A 20,431-nucleotide genomic window follows, 5' to 3' on the forward strand; every position below is an offset into this window, starting at 1 on the left:
AAAATGTATCAAATCCTTTACTCATAACTGAAATGTAAGTGCACTTACTAGGTGTGACGCTGGGGGTGGGGCCCAATGAATCATTGTTGTGGGAGCTGTCCTGTACACCACAGGATGTTGACCTCGCCCCACTAGATGCCAGTAGAACCCCCCACACACACTCCCCAGCTGTGACAAGCCAAATGTCTCCAGACATTACCAAATGTTGAACACTACTCCGCTAGACACTTTCATGGGCTGTCCAAGTATGATCTCAACCCTGTGAGTTAAACACTATTATTACCTCCATTGTGGAGATACGGAATTGAGGCACAAAGAGGTACAAACTTGCTCAGGGGCCTACAGCTAGTGAGGAGTGGGGCTGGAACTTAGGCCACTTAGCCCAGAGCCCACACCTCGGACTCCCACCTCTGCTGCCTCTCACACCACTCTGTGAGGGAATGGCTCCCTAGACTCCAAGATCCCTGGAGTGTCCGCCTGCTGCTGCCCTTTGCAGCAACTAGGGGAGGTCGGCCTCTATCACGCTGAAGCCCTTCACTGCTTACAACAGTTCTAGGAGCCTTCTGCCCCTTCTCAGGTGGGCTTCCTTGTGATGCAGCCTCTAGTCCCCCGCCCCACACGTCCCAGGCCTGGGGCTGTGCGAGAAGCACTCCAGCACGTTCTCGGTGCATGCAGCTGTATTTACAGAATGACTGTTGGCCTCCATCTGGACACCAGACTTCCAGGAGTGTTGGCTACGACTGCGTTCACTTTCATGCAATCACGTCCCACCACTGGCACGGGGCTGCAATCCCTCAGTTGATAAGCCACATCTCCTGGGCCCCGAACTTGTGTGGCTACCCCTTTGAACTAAACAGCAGGACTGTATACCTGCTTATACCCATTTTACCTCAGGAAGGTAGGGCCACATTTCCAGCCTGTCAAGGTGTGTGAATGTAGATCTAATCATGATGGTGTTAGCTAACCCACTAGGGAGTCCTCTCAGCTTAGTGTCTGCTGTCAATATTCCAGAGGGGACTCAAGCTGGGCTGTGAATTTAATGTAATTAACACAACCGCTAGGTAAGGCCATGGGAGTTCTCCTGGGGGGTTCTAATCCACTTGAATCAATTACTCGTGGGTGCAGATGGTCAACTAATTGCAATTGTGCAGAATGGACCAGTCATCTCTATCACTTCTCCTCTGCATGAAAACCCTCAACGGGTTCCTCATCACACAGAGAGAAAGCCCGTGACCTTGCTCTGACCTATAAGAATACACAGGACATACCCGCCAGCACCCCTCTGCCCTCCTTCTGGCTGATCCTGGCCCCACCCTTTCTTGACTGGGCAGGGACACTCCCTCCTCTGAGCCTTTACATTTGACCTCTGCTCAGCCTGGAATGCTTTTCCCCTAGACTTTCAGCTCTTACTCACCTTTACCTCCCATCAAATATTCTGTGTATGCCCAACATTTCAGATCCCCCTCCCTGATTGCAAAGACTTTTTTTTTTTTTGTCGTTTGGTTTGCTGCTGTAGCACCAGTGTCTACAATAGTGCCTGGCACACAGTAGGCTCTTGATACAGATTTGTCAAATTAATCAGTGGACCTAATTCGTGGGGGATGTCATTGTCACAGTGCAGGTAGAGCAAGAGGGGAAGAGGCCATAACAGGTTGCATACCGGCTTCAGCCCCTCTGACGCAGCCCCTGACCTGACACAGCCTGAAAACTCCCCATCACTGAACAGCACAGAGAGATCACAGCATGCCCGGTGGGGAGCAAGTCTTGCCTTGGCTCCAGGCTCATTCCAGGCAGCAAAGTGCAGAGTAATTGACCAACTGCCCCAAGGCCCACCAGTGAGCAGATGGGGGCGTCTCTCCAGACATCCAAGTTCAAGAGACATCCAAGGTTTGAGGAAAAGCGGCCTGACAGGCTTCCCACTGCAGTGCGTCAAAGCGCTCCGTTCCCAGCCTTTGGGATCCACCGGCTACCTCCCCACCAGGCGCCCCGAATGGCCCAGCACTGCAGCTTCCTGCATAGAAACATGGTATCATCCACTTCATACGCTGCCAGTCACAAGACACCACAGGGAGCCACTTGAAAATCAAACTTCTGGTGTTTGCCAGGGAGGGGCAGACGCTTTGAATTCCATTCTCTGGGTGAGGAAGTTAAAGTGGTTTGGCAGGGTGCAATCAGCCATGTCCATGACCAGGAAAAATGTGGTGTGGCCCTGGACCTGCCACAGGTTCTTGGTCAGGGGCTCCTTCCTGCGCGTTTAGTTACTTCCTCAAACCTCCCACCCAAGAGCTGATGAATTGGCCCCAAGAATGGAAAGATACAGGCACTACTGGAGATGGGGCTTGAACCAGCTCACTACCAGTCTAGCCAGTCCCCTCCCTCCTCTGGCCTCCAGACGCCGCTCCTGAAAATGGTGGACAGCCCCAGCCCTCCCCTGTCCCACACCACAGTGTGGCAGGTCCACACTGAGGTGCGCTCTAAGTGGAAAACATACACTGGATCTCAAAGACTTAGTACCAAAAAAAAAAAATAAACTATCACCTTAAAATTATTGACATTGATCACCGAGAGAATATTTGGCTATGTTGGGTTAAAGTACTAAAATTAATTTCACCTCATTGTTACTTTTTACAAATGTGACTAAATGGACATTTAAAAATTTTTAATTACACTTGTGGCTTGCATGTGTGGTTCCCATTCCATTCCAAGATTCCACTAGAAGCACCCAGAGCGCTTAGTAAGCTCCACATGCGTCCTGGGCTCCACGTCGGGAAGGTTAAACCAGGGGTCTGAGATGCCTGAGGAGAGGCCGTGGTCATTCTGATTCACAGCCACAGCGTGTACCACCCCGAGGTCTCTGCATGGCAGCCATGAAGACCCCTCTCCTTGCCGCCATTCTGTTCCCCTGGCCATCAGGGCTCTGGCTGTGGAGGCATAGTTCAAGGAGACACTGCCACCTGGCCCCCTCCTCAACCTCGTCCTGACTCTGGCCTCTTCCCCAGCGCCTGCACAGGGCTGGTCCTCAGCTATGCCTTGCATACCACGCCTGCCCAGGCGCATACGGATAGCTACGTCTGGGCTGGCCAGCAGGACACGTGAATTGCCTCCCCACAGCCTTCTCTCCTCTTCTGGCCAAGAAGCTGTGCCTGGGGGAATGGCCACGGGGTCCAAACCATGCCTCAGACACTTACCAGATGTGTGACTTTAGGGAAACTGCTTAGCATCCCTAAGCCTCAGTCTCCCAGCCTATGAAATGGAGGTCAATGGTCCTGGCTGCTTGTGATTGTAGGGGTTAATAAGATAACCTAGGTAAGGCACATAGGAAGCAGCGCTCAGTGAAAGGTAACAATGGGCAATACTCCATCTTCACATACTAACTAAAATCCAAAAGCTACAACTGTGAAGGATGTGGGGTGAATGACACTATTTAAAATAGATAAATAAATAAAAAATAAAAAAGGCACTGTCTGTTCTGTGACCAAAAGCACAGAAGATCAAGAACCTGGGATGGCCGGTTGGCTCAGGTGGTTAGAGCGCAGGGCGCAGTGCTCAGACACCAAGGTTGCCGGTTCGATTCCCCACATGGGCCACTGAGATGCACCCTCCACAACTAGATTGAAACAACTACTTGAGTTGGCGCTGATGGGTCCTGGAAAAACACACTGTTCCCCAATAAAATAAAATTAAAAATTAAAAAAAAAAGATGAAGTCTTACACTATGCACAACTGACTGTGCACTGAACTGAGAAGGTCCCGAGTGACCTGAGGCCTCCCCAGCCCTTCCCAAATGCACCTTCCTCTTCCCTAAGGGAAGAATTTTAGCGTGCATGCCCCCATCTGCTCCCTGATCCCCATCTGAGAATGGAGGCGAGGTGGGGTCAGCAGTTTCACATCTGAATCCTTGACAGGGCAGGAGCTGACTGCAGTATAAATGTTGAGGGGTACGGAATCATTGTTGGGACCCATGCCCAGACTTCCCTCCCCAACCTCCCCTGGTCCCGGCCATTTTCCCGCTCATGCTTCTTCCTGGCACAGGGTCCCAGACCCCAGTCTAAGGAGACTCCTTGCCCCCTATGGTCTGTCTCACCACATGACCCTGTTTAATTTCCCTTGTAGCAATCAGACCCCACTGTCTCCTGTATTGATGAGATTGTATGCCCCACGGAAGCAGGGACTTCCTGTGACCCACGATATCTCCAGCACCACATTTAATGCCAAACGCATGGCAGGTAATCGACAAATATTTAAATGAATAAATGAATGAGCAAATGAGCAGAATAAGTGTGAACAGGATGTTTCATCAAGTTCAAACATTCTAGACCCTTCTTTGCAAATACCTGGGCATACAAGGTTCCAGGGCTGGTTAGGGGCTCAGCTTGGCAGTTGGTAGAGCCAGCAAGTGCCGTATGTTCTGCCAAACACATGAGCTCACAGGACATCATTATCACCTTTGACTCATCCTAACCACTATCAGATCCAAGGCTGCTGGACCATACCAAGCGCTGACATCAGCCAACAAACCCTGTACAGCCTCAGGAGAGCAACAGGCTTGAAGAACCCCTTCTTATCCAGGAAACCTCCCTTCCTCCTTATTTGCTCCTCAAGAGGGGCAGCCTGGACTAAAATCCGGAACCCAGGACCCAGATCTCAAAGTACCTTTGGCCTCCTGAAGGCAGAGGAAAGGGATCTGGACTCGGAAACGGCACATTCACTTCAAAGACAGCTATCTCAAATACACACACTGCCAGCCACTGCCCTAGATAACGAGCCGGCCACCTCCAACCCCCAGGTTCCTTTGTGTTAAGAGATCTTGGTTGATTTCAATAACTGACCATTTGGGCCTCTAGGAGTTTTTTAGGTTTTGGTTTTGTTTTTTTGCCTCTTCTCACACTTTAAAATCCCACGCTTACATTTTAAATTCACCAATAATGAGTAAGTCCTTAAAACCCTAGGTCTGTACCTTCAACCCCAATTAAAGCAGAACCGCAGGCTCATTCTCCCCTCTCCCGACCCCACAACCTCGCAGTGTGGCCCCAGGTATGCAGTGGTAGTTCCGGGTCCTGGAAGTAATAAATCTTTTTTTTTTCAATGTTTCCTGGTGATTATTGCTGAAGGACATCTTGTAATCATAAGAACCACAAGGCAAGTCCAGCCAAACACTGGTTACTGACAGGCTGAGACCAGCACTCCCCTCTTCTCTTCTCCTGGTCAATGGGTTTGCTGCACATGCCGCATGGGACACATGCAGCTGCCAGGGGTGGCACAGGGGGGGCACTGCCAGCCAGACTCTGTCCTGTACTAAACACAGGTCCCAAGAACTTGCCAGACTCAGGGTGCATGCTGGGGTGGGGAGGAGCATAGGGTGGGGAGAGCCCACATTGGAGAAGTTATTTTGTCTCTTTCTGGGCACAGCATCTCCTAGAGATGGTGCCCAGGCCCCTGTTCAGACCCCTCCCTTGAAGGGTCTCCCTTCTGCAGAAATTACTTCAAAGCTGCTCGGCCACAGGTAGGGACAGTGTTGCAGTGGTTAACAGTTCTGGCCTTGGACAAGTCAGACACAAGGCATATAAGCAACAAATACTTGGATGTATCCATACTCCAAATCAATAAACGACCAAGGACCCAAAGAGAATAAAGCACAGGACAGGAACAGGCAATTCACAGATTAAACTCAAATACCTAATGGATATAAAAAGACGTTCACGCTCACTAGTGAGCAGGGAGTGCAGATGAAAACGCAACAGATCATTTCTTGCACATCGCTGGTAGGAGGTCAGTGATAGAAAGGCTTGGAAGGGCAATTCACAGTATCTAGTACAGCTGAAGTTGTGCACACTTTACTGTCCAGAAATTCCACATTCAGGCATAGCCCAGAGTATGCCATCCTGTATGTATGTGCACATCCATTAAGGGTGTTTCTCACAGCACTGTGGAACAGTGCAAGAATGGTGATGTCTTACATGTTCATGAGTGGAGGGATGGCTGAATAAACTGCGGTATATTCATACAACTGAATACTACACAGTCATTTAAACTGAAGTAATTATTCTACATGGATCAATTTGGATAAGACCTGAAACATGATGTCAATATTTTGGATCCAATAAACATGGATCCATTACAGTCACGCACCGCGTAACGACTTTTCAGTCAACATATATTGGGCTGTCGGAAAAGTCATGACGTATTTTTTCTATGTATTTCGTTGCAAAAATGCGTCGTGACTTTTCCGACAACCCAATACAATGGTGGGCCCATCAGATCATAATGAAGCTGGAAAATTCCTATCGCCTAGGAACATCGTAGCCAGCTGATGCTGTAGCGTTATACATTACTGCCGTGTTTGTGGCAATGCTGGTGTAAACAAACCTCCTGTGCTGCCAGTCATATAAAAGTATAGCACGTACAATTATGCACAGCACATACTATTTGACAATCATAATAAACGTCTATTTACTATCCTATACTTTTAATCATTATTTTAGAGTGTACTCTTTCTACCTATAAAAAAAGATGGCTGGTAAACAGTATGTGGTGCGCAGGCAGCAGCCTCTTGATGTATATCAAGAGATATACATCTCCTGATTGCATCGTGTTCTCTTGTGCTTGATTTAATCTCATGTTTTGTACAGTAACATGCTGTACAGGCTTGTAGCCTAGGAGCAACAGGCTCTACCATATAGCCTAGGTGTGCAGTGAGCTAGACCCTCTAGGTTTGTGCAAGTGTACTCTGCGATGTTTGCACAATGACGAAGTAGCTTAACACTGCGTTTCTCAGAACAGATCCCTGTTAAGCAGCGCATGACTGTACTTAAAACTGAAAAACCTACAAAATAGTTCTATGAGTGTGTGTGTAGATAGGTAGCACTGTTTTGTGTGTATGTGTACATGTGTAAATACTATGTGTGTGTGTAAGATAAAATAATAAAATATAGGGGTACACCCAACTTTAAGGAAATACATTCTGGGAAGACGAGGAAGAACAGGATAGGTTGTAGGGGCAAAGCTTTAGTTTCATACTTGCGATATTTTATTTCTTAAGAAAAACCTGATGTAGTATGGGAACTTGTACATTTGTTAAGTGTGGTTGGTTATTATTGGGGTCTGTGATATTATTTTTCATGTTTGAAACATGTTCATATTGAAAGAAAAGGAGTAGAGATTTTTAAGACAAAAATTCAGAGGCTCAGAAAGAAAAAATTGATATACTCAGCTACATAAAAACACATGTGAGTAAAAGGGAGAGAGCACAGTTAAAAGAACAAATGAAAAAGGGGGAAAATATCTGTAATATATGTATAACAGACTAATTAATTCTCTTAACTTAGAATATGCAAATCAACAAAAAAAAAAATTTAAAAATTGGCCGAGGACATGAACAGACCATTTACAGTAAATATAACAGGCACATAGGAAAAGATACTCATCTGCACTGGAAAATCCCAGTGTGGTACAGACACCGTTTTTCACTGATATTAACAGCAAAACTCCAGAGGCCCGCAAGCCATCGCTGCTGCTGGAGCTGGGCCACCAGGTCTCTCCCAGGTCACCTGGTGGAAGTGAAACCTGGAGCAACCCTTTGGGAGGTGATTTGGGAATTCCACTGCTGGAAGTTTACCTATAGAACGTTTCCTTTAGCATACACAGACTTTTCCATCAAGATCTTTATAGCAGCCCTATGTGTTAACAGCAAAAGATGGAAACAACTTGAAAATCTCTGCAGAGATCTGCTTAGATGCATCAGGCATGGACAATGGGACACTGTGACGCTGTGAAAAAGAGAACGCGAATCCATGCATGCTGTTAGCATCATATAACCTCCAAAGCATATTATTGATTTTTAAAGGGCAGGTGGAGAATAGCGTTCTGTGTATCTCCAAATGTGCTCTTAACAAGAGACATACGGGCATACATGGATATGTCCATATATCAACAGATTATAGATTATTTGGAAGGATTCAGAAAAAACTAAGGTGGTTGCCTCTGGGGACCAGGGTCTGGAATGGAAGAGACAATTTTTTCATATACAGTTTTATACATGTGACCATTGTATCATATAGCCTTGTGTATATTTAACTTTTTAAACTGGCGAGTATGATACTTTCAACTAAAAACTTGCTGAAAAGAGAAGGATTAAAAAGTCGAGAATATGAACTCTGGCGTCTTGCACACCTGGAGACCTCGATCCCGATCGACCACTCACTAACTGTGCCAGCGTTGGACAGCTCACCTCTCCAGGTCTCAGGTTTTCTGTTGGGTCAAATGGGGATAAAAACATGGCACTACCGTTGTTATTACCCAGTCGGACATGCCGGGTAAGAGGAGCCCTATGGATCACGACCATGGAGAAGGGGAAGCATCACCTGCCTCTCTCACAGATCCAGCAGATGCAGGACATTCCTGTCCCTTTTCATGTCCCACTACACAGGCAGAGAACGGCAGAAGCAGGGCAGCCAGGCACAGTTACGCACACAGTGTGCATGGCCAGGCCTGGGGGCTGACTGGGGCTTGGGGGGGCTGAATGGAGGGGGGGGGAGTCCAGCCCTCCCTCTGCTTCTCAAACCACTTGCCTTGGTGCAGGGCTGTGTCCAACTGCAGGGGCCATTTACTCTGCTTTTAGGAATGCTCTGTATGGGCGAGCAGCAGTGTCATTTAGAGCAGAGCCATTTAAGCCTCCCTCTTCTCCTGGTCAAGTGAAAAACAGCCCAGTGCAGAAATCTAGGTGTGTGCAGATGGGGGTTTGCCAGAAGTAGCCTTCGGAGGTTGGGCACAACCAGCCCATCACTATTTGTCTTTCTTTGTGTCATGTCCAATGAACTCGTAGAGATATGCTTTTTATAGCAGGTGTGGTTTCTGTGGAACTGACTCCTGTCACCCTTAGCCCACTGGAATTTAAGTCATAAAAGTGAGATCACCCTGAGGACCAACCCTGTTTGGGTCCAGGAGAGCCACAGGAGACACCTCCCTCCTCCCCTACTTGCTCCTCAAAAGGGCTCCTTTGGAACAACAGCCCTGTCCCAAGGAGGGCTGGGGTCCCAAGGCCTCCTGGGACGCAGTAAGGCCGGGCAGCCCAGCAGAAACCGCAGCCAACAGGACCATAGGTCTACCGCATGCAGGGCACGCTCTCAGACTCTCCGCTATAGCAGCAAACACAGAAACAGTCCTGTGCTCCTGGCATGTATACCTACGTGCGGAGAGATGCACAGCAAACGAATAAATAATATCATGTAACAACGATACCCACTACGAGGCCCATAAAACAGGACAGTGGAGCAGGAAGCGAGCAAGGGGCAGCGCTCTCTCTCTCTCTCTCTCTCTCTCTCTCTCTCTCTCTCTCTCTCTCTCTCTCCCTCTCTCTGCTCTCTGACATGCAAAGAATGGGGGGAGAGGGTGGGGGAGAAGGTTCCAGGCTGAGAGGAGAGCAAAGACCCTGCGGTTTGTCAGGTGTGAGGAACAGAAAGAAGTCCGTGACTGGACACAGTGAGGAAGGGCTGCCAGTGGCACTAGGGAGGCCACGTGGGTCAGATAGTGGAGGACATCGCAGGCTACCCAGGAGTTTGGACTTCACCAAGGTTCCATAAGAAGTCACCAGAGGGCATCCACAGAGAAGCAACAGTCTGCATTCATTTTTTAAAAACACCTGAACTGGGCTGGCTGAGTGGTGCGTTACTTAGGAGTTGGCTTGGGACACCAGCTCTGAGCAGCAAGGCCCCGGTTCAGATCCCACATGAGGGCCAGTGACACTGCCCTCCACAGCTAAGATGCTGAACAACAGCTTGACCTGGAGCTGGGCTGCCGTGAGTTGCTGGCGACGGCGTAGGCTGCCATGGGCCTGGCCGGCAGCTGGGGCGCGCTTTTGTGGGCTGCGGTGAGCTGCTGTGAGCGGCCATCCAGTGGCCGGTGAGCAACTACCTCAGCCGGGAAGAGCGTAATGATCATAATACCAACATGGGCCAGTGAAGCGACGTCCTCCACAACTAGACTGAAGAACAAAAGGACAGCAACTTGTCTGTTCCCCTTCCCCGATTCCCCAATGCTGTTCCCCTCCCCCAATTCTCAAATAAAATCTTTAAAAAAAAAAGACACCTGAACTGCTCTGTAGCCATTCTACATAATCCCATTTCATTTATCAAACACTGTGGGGTAGTCCCCTTTTATTCTGATTTACAGAAGAGGAAACTGAGGCACAGAAAAATAAACTAAAGGTCCCAAGATCAGACAGCTAGAAAGTGGTAGAGCCAGGAATAGAGAATTCAAGCAGTCCGCACTGCTCAGAACCCCTACGCTCTATGCCACCCAGGGATCTGGGGTGAGCTGTCTGAGTTGCTCTGGACTCTGTGGTTATAGGCTAGGTGACCCTAACAAGGTCCTACGTCTCTTGGAGCCTCCGATTCCGCATCTGTGAAATGCAGGTGGCAAGAGCAAATTATGGGAGGTTGTATGAGCCTCAAAACGTATCCTGGAATTAACAGCCTGCAGCCTTAGTACAGGCTGTGCCCACAGCCAGCACTTGGCCCCTGGGAGCTGAAGGTGACTCCCGGCCTAGGCCTCCCCCAGTGTATCACAACCCCTCACCCCTCAAACTCTGCCCATCACAGCAAAAGGGGGGGGGTCCGAAACCACAGCTCCCATTCTGCCTCTTACCAAAACTGTACTCACCTCTTCTCTCCTCCTGCCCACTGGGTCCACTGGCACGTGCCACGTGGGACACACACAGCTGCCAGGGGGTAGGGGGCACTGTCAGCCAGACTCTGCTCTACACTAAACGTGGATCCCAAGGACTGGCCAGACTCAAGGAGCACGTGGGGGTGGGGAGGAGCACAGTGCCGGGGAGAGGGAGAGGCCACACTGGAGAAGCTGTTTTCTCTCTTTCTGGGCTCAGCATCTCCTAGAGATGGTGCCCAAGCCCCTGATCAGTTCCACCTGGCAGACATCTCAACAGGACTCGGCCACAGATCCTCAGGTGGGGCAGAGAGATGTCCCCTCTGCTGAGCAGCAACCCCTCTCCACAGCTTCTGGGGGCTGCTGGGTCCCCTCTGGCACAGCATTCTCTTCCACTCTCCTGCAGAGCAGGGCACTGCCCACTGGGCTCCAGAAGCAGTACCCTCTTTGCTTGAGCAATGCATTATTTCCAGAGTGATGTTCCTTCTGCTAATTATGTCCCCTCTCCAGAGCAGGTACTGTCCAGAGCAGGTCCCCAAGCAGGGACAGTGTAGAGCAATGTTCAGACCAGGAATCCCTACAGAGGTGGCTAAAATTCCAGGCCTAGTCCTTGAATGATGGCTATGTTTTGGAGCATCTGGAAGCAACAAGGATTCAGACAGACACAGAACCCTCTCTCCCCTGATCCCTAGAGCCAATAGGGACCCTCACTTCTGCAGACATAAATCTCCCTCCTTCCGTCACCAGACCATCTCGACAGCACTGTGATGCAAACTGGCCTGAAACGGTGGTTCTGAAATAAGGAGATTTCAGGGCATCAGCAGGGGAAGGGTCCACTCCTGAATTCCTATTAGGAGCCTAATAGGGTTAGACGTGCTGAGGGTGGGAAAAGGCAAAAGGGAAATGCTGTCCTGTCGGTGTGGGAGGGAGGGGGTGGCAGAGCACCGTAACAGTTTCTAGAACTGAAAACGTGAAAAAGGAAACCAAGACCTCCATTTCCTGCACCAGCCTGTCCCCTGGGAACAGAGAAGCCAGTACGAGAAGCCCTTTTGAGCTTGTTTCACATCAGTAAGGCTTTTCAATGAACCAATTGTATCTAGGACTTGCCTCCACGTAAAGGTTAAGGATGAGGGAAAGGGAGGGGTGGCTAGCATTCTAGGTGCTGCTGAGGAAGGTGCAGACGCTCGAGGCTGTGCAATGGTCCCTCTGGCCCACAGCCCAGGGCAGAGCAGGTGGGGATGCTGGCTGGAGGGCTGGCTGATGCTCAGGCTATCAGAGATGACCCAGGGCCACCTCTGTCCCTGGGTTCACCTAGCCCCTCCGTGGCAATGAGGAGGCAAATCTGTGAGCCCACAGCTCCATCCATATCCCAGAGCCAGGAGGCACCAGGAAGACATTGAGCCCCTTCTGGGCCAACCCTGCTCTGGCCCACACAGGCCGTCCTGTGTCAAAAGCCTACAAATGCATCTCTGTGCACAAACACACTGATTCCTGCTCAAACACAGGTGCACACCCTAAAACAAATGCGCAGAAACTTGGTGACTTCTGCACACACATGCACAGACACACATGCACTCCTCACCCCTCCTCCTTCGCTGCCCTGACCCCAACCCCAACATACAGCTTCTGGGGGCTGCTGGGTCTCCTCTGCCAGGGCGCTGCTCTCTTCCCCCATCCCGCAGCGCACGGCACTGTCCACCAGGCTCCTTCGCCAGTAAGCTTCAGCTCCAGCCAGAGTTTGTTTGTCAGGTTGAAGGTCCCTGGGGCTACCAGCCAGGGAGCCTGGAGCTTCCAGAGGAGCTGGGAGTGGCTAAGCCAGCCCTGTGGGGATCTCCTCGCCTCCCAAAGTTGGGTGAACGGAAGCCCCCTGCCTGGCCCAGCCCAGCTCCCAGGAAGAGCCCGCTCCTGTCCTTCAATGGCATTTGAGAAGGTGGGCTATGGAGAAAGGGGGCTATAGGAAAGCAAAGGCAGGAAGACACAGCCTCACAGGGGTGTCCCCAGGGGGCAGGGGAATGTCTTCAGCTGCCTATGGTCAGGCAGGGGGCAGAGGCCGCTGCCCCAGCAGAGGCACCCCCACCCAGCACCCTCACAGTGCTCACTCACCATCCTCCCTGCCTGTTCTGGCACCTGTGCCTGATCTGGGTGATGTGGGTGATCGGGACAGTTCCAAGGTCCACTGCACACCAATCCAGGAAACTCCTAGGCCCTCCCCTAGCAGCCTACCTCAGCCTCACACCTTCTGGGCTCAAGCCCTGAGGCTTTGGCAATATCAGATCATCCAGGAACCCAGACCCAGGAAGGCAGTGGGAGGGTGATGAGATGGGGCCTGGGGACTAAGGAGTCCAGAATCTAGGGCTTGTTCAGCAGGTTTGGGTTCGCCCACACCACCTCTCCAGAGCGCAGCACCCCTGCCAACAGGATCCACTCTAGGCAGACATCCTCGGTCTAACTGAGGACATACCCGGGGTCAAACCGAGTGCCAGAACCACAGGTTTTTTGTTACTCGTGCCCAGGTTCTCCTGGTGAAGATTGACACAGAACCCAGGGCCTCACCAGCAGCCCCTCCTCCCTGCCCTTTAAGGAGCCATCTCAGTTCTCGGGCTGGAAGGATAGGGCCCTGTTCATCCACTGCAGGCTGGGGACAAGCACTACCGTTAGGGCCACATCAAATCCTTTCCAAGGAACCCTGGTGCGAGACAGCGGCTCAGAGTAACAGGCACAGAGAAGATGCAGACCTGGAGAACACCCAGGAGACCAAGCCATCACAGGGGCCCTGGCTCCATTTGAAGGCCCCACAGATCCTCCTGGCCTCTTCCGGGCATCTGTTTTCTCCCACCCAGGAGTGGACAAGATCAGGACCCTGTTACAGGGCACTTGTACCCCCAAGAACACAGCGAAGCCTGGCCAGCTCACCTGGCCTTCCTGGCCTATCCGTCCAGCTGTTCTGGAAAGAGAACATTTTCTTCTCTAATTGGACAGCTGCAGGGATAGTGATGGTGAGAAGAGAATGTCTGATTATTGAGGGACGGGGAGTGCAGGAAACAGGACCAGAGGGCCTCTGAAGCAGGTGGGCTGAGGGTCTGGAACTAAGGGAGGTCCTGGGTGGACGAGCAAGTGAGCTGAGAGGGGCGTTGGGGCCAGTCAGACAGGATGCAGGGAGAGCGTCAACCTGTGGCTCGGCTCGGCAGCACTACAAAGTGGGCACCCCGAGGGGCTTCTAGAGCCAGGGCTGGAGCGAGGGCAGAGGGAACCGACAGCCAGGGACTAGGGCGGAAAACGATTCCCATCTTTATAGAACGTGTTAGGTTACAGGGTGGGGCTAAGGGTGGCCTCTCGGGGCCCATCCCCAAGCCCCAAGTGGCCTCACTCCCAGCCCGGTCCAGCAGCCCCCTTCCTCAGCATGTCCAGGCTGGTAGGTGGGGCTCAAGCAGAAGTCAAGGTGTCAACAGGGCAAAGGTCAGATGACCCGGACATCATGTCCTTCCCACCCCAGGAGACAGGACGTAGAACTGTGGAGTCAAGACAACTACTTTTCTTCCTCCCGCCTTCTTCCAGGTCTTCTTAATGGTCTTTCTCTTTCTCACTGCCCTCCCCTCTCCTCGCAGACCCTGTCCCCTCTCCAGCTACCCCATCCTGGTGTCTCCCTGTCCCCGTCTCCACCTCCTCCCGCCTGCCTCCCCCTGCCCCCTCCCCCGCTCCGGTTATGTAAGGGGCCTGAGAACACACAGAGGGAGCTTTGTTGTCAAACCACATCCATACGGCGCCGGAATCAGCCGGCGCAGCTGTTCCCCATTCCCTCTGCCTTGGCAGGGTTGAGACACCGGGCAGGAAGCCCCCACACGCCTCCATTTTGGGAGGTGGGGTGGAAAACACTGGCCCCAGGGCCCCAAGGCAGCTGAATGGGTGGCCAGGGATCAGTCACCACTGGATGGGACCACAGCAGGGGACCAGCCGGCCCTCAGGAGAGAACAAAGCCACAGTGCAAAGCCAGGGTCACAAAGACTGGAGGAGAGCTCTGGGCTAGGAGCAGGGCTGCACAGCAACAGGCCTGGAGCAGGGCCCGGACCCTCACAGTCACCATGTTCTTTCCCATGCGTGGATGCAGGCCCGTGTTCTCGCTCACACACGACCCATGTGCACACTCACAGCGTACATGCACCCACACAGACACGTATCAGCCCAAGCTCGACGCGCTGTGTCTGCTCACCTGGAAGGCGTCTGAGCAGAAACCTCCTCCCTGCTCTGGCCAGCCTCCTCCATCCCAGCAGGCACGTCTGGGAAAGGGCTGGAGTTCTGGAGACAGGAGGGCAGAGGTCAGAGGCCAGCACAGCCCCACTGGCCAGCTAGTTTTTGAAGGCCCTCAGACTCCAGGACAAGCTCCCACCTTCCTGCTCAGGAAGATGTCCAAGGTGGTGGGTGAGGGCCCTGGGTGCTGAACTGCAGATCAAAGTGTTCCATCCTTAGGGGACAGGCAGTGCCTCTTCACCAAACTCAACTGCTGCAAGAGCCATTTTGCTTGAAAATCCGGGAGCTGCCCACAACAGGAGGTGCCCTGAACCTCACGGCCCTGCAGGGCGCCCACCCCACCCACCCCCCCAAATCCAGCTGCCACTGTCAGGACAACTGGGATGCTGAGGGCTGGGAGGGACAAGGGGAAAAAAGGAGGCAGACAGGAAAAACGAGGGATGACTGGATCTAAAGGAGGAAAAGGGAAGGAAGGCAGAAAAGGATTGGAAAAAGAAAAAAGGACCAAAGAGTGGTCAAGAGAGGAGGGGGGGAAGTAAGTGTGGAGAGAAGAGCCTACACAGCCTGTGGGAACAGGCCCCACTTTATGAACACAGCCTCCTACCGGCCCTGGCCTCACCCTCTCAGCCCCACAAAGCCAGCCGAGGGGCAGCAGGATAGCACCGTGCATTTCCAGGGCACCCGTCCCATGTCAGCCATGCCCCACGGGCTTCAGACTCAACAATCCTGGGTCTTTGGGGCCTGGAGAACCGACAGGTGAGTTACACCAGGACCTCAGAGACAGGAATGAGATGGGGACAGAGGGTGGGATGCAGGGGCAGAGAGACCAGGGTGACTCCTGGTGGGAGAAACATTCTGTGACCTTGAACAGCAAGTTCTTTTCTGAGTCTAGGCTCCCTCATTTGCAAAAAGAAATAGTTACTGAGTAGCTATTGGGTGCCAGCATGGTGACAGGTGCTGGGGATACAGTTGCGGGTCCTACCCTAGGTCTGAGACCTCTTGGAGCTTGCGAATGTTTATCTCATTTGTGCATCACAATCTCGTGAGATGGGGCAGAGGCTAATAGCCCAATTAACAGATGTGCTGGGGCCGGCCGAGTGGCTCAGTTGGTTAAGAGCTCGCTCAAGAGTGCAAGCTCTGAATAACAGCGGTTCGATTCCCAGCCCGAGCTGAGCTGCTACTGAGCTACCAACAGGTGGCAGGATGGCTCAGCTAAAAAATAAATAAATAAAACAGATGTGCTAAGGTCACATCTGGGAATAGATGGAGATGACACAAGGGATGTCCTCAGGAGTGGCTCCTATGTGGCCAGGGGGTAGACACTCTCCATTCTCTGCTTACCCCCCAATCACATAAAATACACCAGCCAGCATTTGTAGGGCACTGAGTGTTATCTAAATGTACCTCCCTTGTTCAGAAGTGTTAAGGCACCAGGAAGAGGAAACACGCTGTCTACAGGAAGACAACTCATGGCCCCTGCCAGCCACCACCCACAGCACTGCCCCACCCCACACTTGTTTGTGGTTGGTGGTTGGGCTACCACCCTTCTGCAGTGCATCTGGGCTCAGCCAGGACACAGGGGCCCCTGTCACAGGAGTGGGACCTGAGGGAAGTGGAAGGTGCAGGAGGAAGGGACAGTGTGCTGGGTCATCAGGGAAGCTTCAGAGAACAGAGGCTGGAGTTGGACACTGGGGGACAGTGGGAGCAGAGGCAGGGCAGTGAGAACACATGCGGTATGCTACTGGGAAAATAAGAACAGTCTCACTGGAACCGGATGGGGGCTTTCAAATACAAATTTTTAAAGGCAAGAAACCCTCTGTCCTACTTTCAAATGAAATTTTATGTGGAAACCCAATATATCGAAGGACTAGAAGTGGAGTTGTTTGGGTCGAAGCAAGAATAGGGGTGAACAGGGCCGGCCGAGTGGCTCAGTTGGTTAAGAGCTCGCTCAAGAGTGCGAGCTCTGAGCAACAGGGTCACCGGTTCGATTCATAGCCCGAGCTGAGCTGCAGCTGAGCTGCCAACAGGTGGCAGGATGGCTCAGCTTAAAAAAAAAAAAATAGGGGTGAACCCCTCCTCCCCAGCCCTCATTCCTAAGAGAGGGTTCCACCCCCAGGGTGCCTTTCTTGGCCCCAGTAAGATGTGGGGACATGTGAGGTTAGGACCGGTTTATGCAAGGCTGGACTGAAAAGTCAGGGTGGCAGGAGCAGGAGTGTGACCAGCTGGCCTCTGGGTAGGGTGGAGGACATGCCCTCGTGGGGGCCGACTCCAGCCCATCCCCACCTGGGGCTCCTGTCTGCCTCCCCTGTGTCTGAAGGGGGCGGGGCAGGCCCTTCTCTGACAAACAGCTCACCTGTCCAAGAGGGAAGCTCTTGTCTCTTTGCCCCAGGGAAAGGGGGAGCAAAGCAGGAATAGAGTGAAGACAAAGTCAGAAACCTGAGCTCCATCTTGCATTCATTCATTAAACAAATATTTATTGAGCACTGACTACTGGCTAGACACCATTCCAGGCATGAGAAATATAGCAGTGAACACCACAGACAGGTTTCTGAAGCTCACACTAAAACCCTTGCATCTCAGCGAGGAAAACACCTTAAAAGTTTCCAAGGCCGTTCCACCCACTCACGTGCCCCTCAGTGCCTGCATCGCCTTTCAACCGTTCGTCGCTGTTAAAGTCATGGGACTACACATGAACATCTTCAGTGACAGGGTGCTAGCCCCTCCTCAGGCAGAAGTAGGCTCCTGAAATCGCCAGACAGGCTCACCTAGGGTCCTGCTGCTGCTGTTCCTCCCCAGCCGGCCGAGGCAACAGAGCATTAAATGTACTGTTCGAGTGCGCAAGTTTTATTTTCTATCAAGACAAAATATGAAGCTTCCTCTCTAGTTCTGCTGGTTCTGAGTCAACTGGTTGGGACCAAAGGAAACCAGTTGGCTCCATTTTCACCTGTCCAAGCTCCCGGGCCCCTCAGCCTCTGCCACAGAGAATGTCCTGCTTCACGTCCCTCCCATGACCCCGGAGCAGCCGGTCCCCAGCACACCCCTCTGGCCCCATTTCTCTCCTGCTGTCCCTTCCAGCCAGGCCACCTTCCTCCTGATCTGCGCAACCTTTCAGGGCAGAAGGGAAGCTCACCACTGAACTGAGAAATGCGTGGGTTTTGAAGGAGCCTCTCCAGCCTTGAGAGGGGTGGCAAGGAGCAAAAAAGGTCTTCCCGCCTGGCAAGCATCTGGGGCTGCCAGGCACCAGGAGAGTCCATCACAGCAGGTTCCTGTGCTCAGACCCCACAGGGCCCCTCCCCTTCCCCAAGGGTCACCCCTGGTTGCCGGATGAGGCCTTGCGGGCTGCCTCCTTTCCAAAGGCATAGGAGCCCGGGCGGCCACATGGAAGCAATTACCATCAGGAAAGTGGAGAGGTGGGGACTGGGAGGGGCCAGCAGCGGCCTGCAAGGGGGTGGGGGTGGGGGACCCTACTCTGCCCAGCTGAGAGGGCTGGACTCAGGGGATGGGCAGGCCAGGATGTGGGGTTCAGGGCAGCACACGGAGGTCCAGGCTGGCAATCGAGAGGGTTTGTGGTCCCCTTTGTCACCAAGACACTGTGGCCTTGAGCAAACCCCTTCACACCTCTCAGCCTCCTCGTGGATCACAGGAAAGGTGAGATGAGCTCAGGGAGCAGTGGAGAACTACTGAAAAGTGCAGGGTTTGGAAACAAGCCTGGAAATGAGTCCCAGCTCAGCTGCTTATGAGCTGTGTGACCTTGGCCACGTACTTGAATCTTCCTGAGCCTCCGTTTCTTCATTTACGCACGGGCTTCATGCGAAGGGCTGTACGAGGCTTACCCCAAGTGATGCAAGTAGGTGTTGAGCACACTTTTTTTTTTTTAAGTTTATTGGGCCAGTGCTTGATTGATAAACGGCAACTACTCTTGTCATTTGCTAAGTCCCTTTTTATTATAAGGACAGGTGTTGTCAGAGGCTGCAGGGGCAGAGGACACAAGGCAGGCAGACCGTGGGCACAAGGCACCCACGCTGCAGCCCTTGGGACCCGCGCCCCGGAAGGGGGTTTGGACCCAAGGCAGAAACAACAGTGTGCTGGCCAAGCACGCTGCAAATCGGTCCCAATCCTCTTTCTAGCCATCACCATCCTCGCGACCCTTCCGACCCTCATGAAAGCAGATCCCGGAGACTCTGGCCCACAGGGGCTTTGGAGTAAAGCTGCAGGCAGGAGAAGGGACTATGACAACTACAGTCCATTCTGGGCCTCTGCAGCCAGGACTCCCTCACACTCAAGGCCCCAGTGGACACTGAGGACCTCACCAGTCTGCACCTCCTCAGCCCAGCGGCAGTGCCCTCCTCCCTACGGGGCCAGGAGCAGAACCAAGTCTTCAAAATTGAGAGCACCAGCTTTCTGCAGGGCAACTCTGAGGGGACGGGGTGGGCAGAGACAGGGCAGTGACCTGGCTGTAGGTCTCCTGGTCCCAGGCAGGGGTCCCAGACTAAAAGGGAACCTGCAGCTCTGGACACTGATGTCCCTCCTCAACCTGAAAGGCAACCAACCCCATGTAACCCCTCGGCAGAGCTCAACCCCTCCTGGGCTCACGGAAACCAACCTGAAGCCCCAGAGCACTTGGCTGAGGCCCAGGCATCACACACTGCTGCTTTCAGTTGTAGCTACCATTTCCTCTATCTACAGGATAGAGCGACAGACACACACAAACACACACACACACACCACCCACCCACCCACACACACACACACACCCCACACACACACACAATGTGGTAGGGGTCAGGAGTGATTCTGAGGCCAGAGGCGCCCAGCAGCCCAACTGGGGAGCACACAGAACACTCCTGCAGAAGCACTGAGCACCTCTGGTAAGGGGGGTGACAGAAGAGAGAGGGGAACTAATGACTACAGCCACCAAAACCTGCCTACGCTAGTCAGTTCCTCAAGGCTACTGAAAATGCTTCAGGTGTGGGCCCTGAAAGCCAGCTAGCACCACAGGGAAAGGTCTAACCACAGGGCCACTGAGCAGTCAGCGGGGAGGGAGCAGGTTCCGTTTTTTTCTGGGGGCCCCACCCTTTGCCCCCTGACACCTCTGCTCTCCAGCACCCTGCATCCATCTCTGAGGGTCTAGGAGTTCGGCTGGGCTCTGGTGGCAGCCTGGGTGACAATCTATAGACCAGGCCCTCAGATTCTGGGACACTGATCTGAAAGGTTCCTTTCGGGAGGCTGGAGCTAGAACTGCTTTTTGTGTTGTTCTGAGGTAGAGTGACCCTTCCCCTGGACGGAGGTTGCACACCTTCAGCCACTCTGAGAGGTGGAATGCACAGCTCCCCTGGGGCAGCGTCTGGGAGGAGAGACCCGAGTCTGTGCCCCGACAGGGGCTGGGTAGGCACCCAGTGCAGGGTCAATGCCAGGCCTGTGTGGGTTAACTTTGGAACAAACACAGGTTAAGCTGGAGCACAGCAAGGGGGTCTGGCCTCTCTGCTCCAGCTGGCGAAGTGCAGGGCTCATTTCTAGAATCTGTTAC

The 20,431-nt window shown here is 52.7% G+C and overlaps 2 protein-coding genes across 5 annotated transcripts in view; both read right to left on the reverse strand.

Annotated features, from left to right (window-relative positions):
• Positions 1-14,944, reverse strand: part of ST3GAL4 (ST3 beta-galactoside alpha-2,3-sialyltransferase 4) — a 29,859-nt gene extending 14,915 nt beyond the window's left edge. For all 4 annotated transcript variants that reach the window (XM_019658920.1, XM_019658919.1, XM_019658918.1 and 1 more), the window contains exon 1: positions 14,867-14,944. The gene's annotated coding sequence lies outside the window, so the exon portion shown is untranslated. The remainder of the gene's footprint in view (positions 1-14,866) is intronic.
• The window catches only part of LOC109391364 (translation initiation factor IF-2-like), a 10,705-nt gene continuing 4,097 nt past the window's right edge, over positions 13,824-20,431 (reverse strand). The window contains exons 3-4 of the mRNA XM_019658860.1: positions 14,867-14,952; positions 13,824-13,888 (exon numbers count right to left, since the gene is read on the reverse strand). Coding sequence (XP_019514405.1) covers positions 13,824-13,888; positions 14,867-14,952 — 151 coding nt within the window. The remainder of the gene's footprint in view (positions 13,889-14,866; positions 14,953-20,431) is intronic.

This window comes from Hipposideros armiger, unplaced genomic scaffold (assembly GCF_001890085.2).
Source record: "Hipposideros armiger isolate ML-2016 unplaced genomic scaffold, ASM189008v1 scaffold_291, whole genome shotgun sequence".
NCBI classification, from domain to species: domain Eukaryota; kingdom Metazoa; phylum Chordata; class Mammalia; order Chiroptera; family Hipposideridae; genus Hipposideros; species Hipposideros armiger.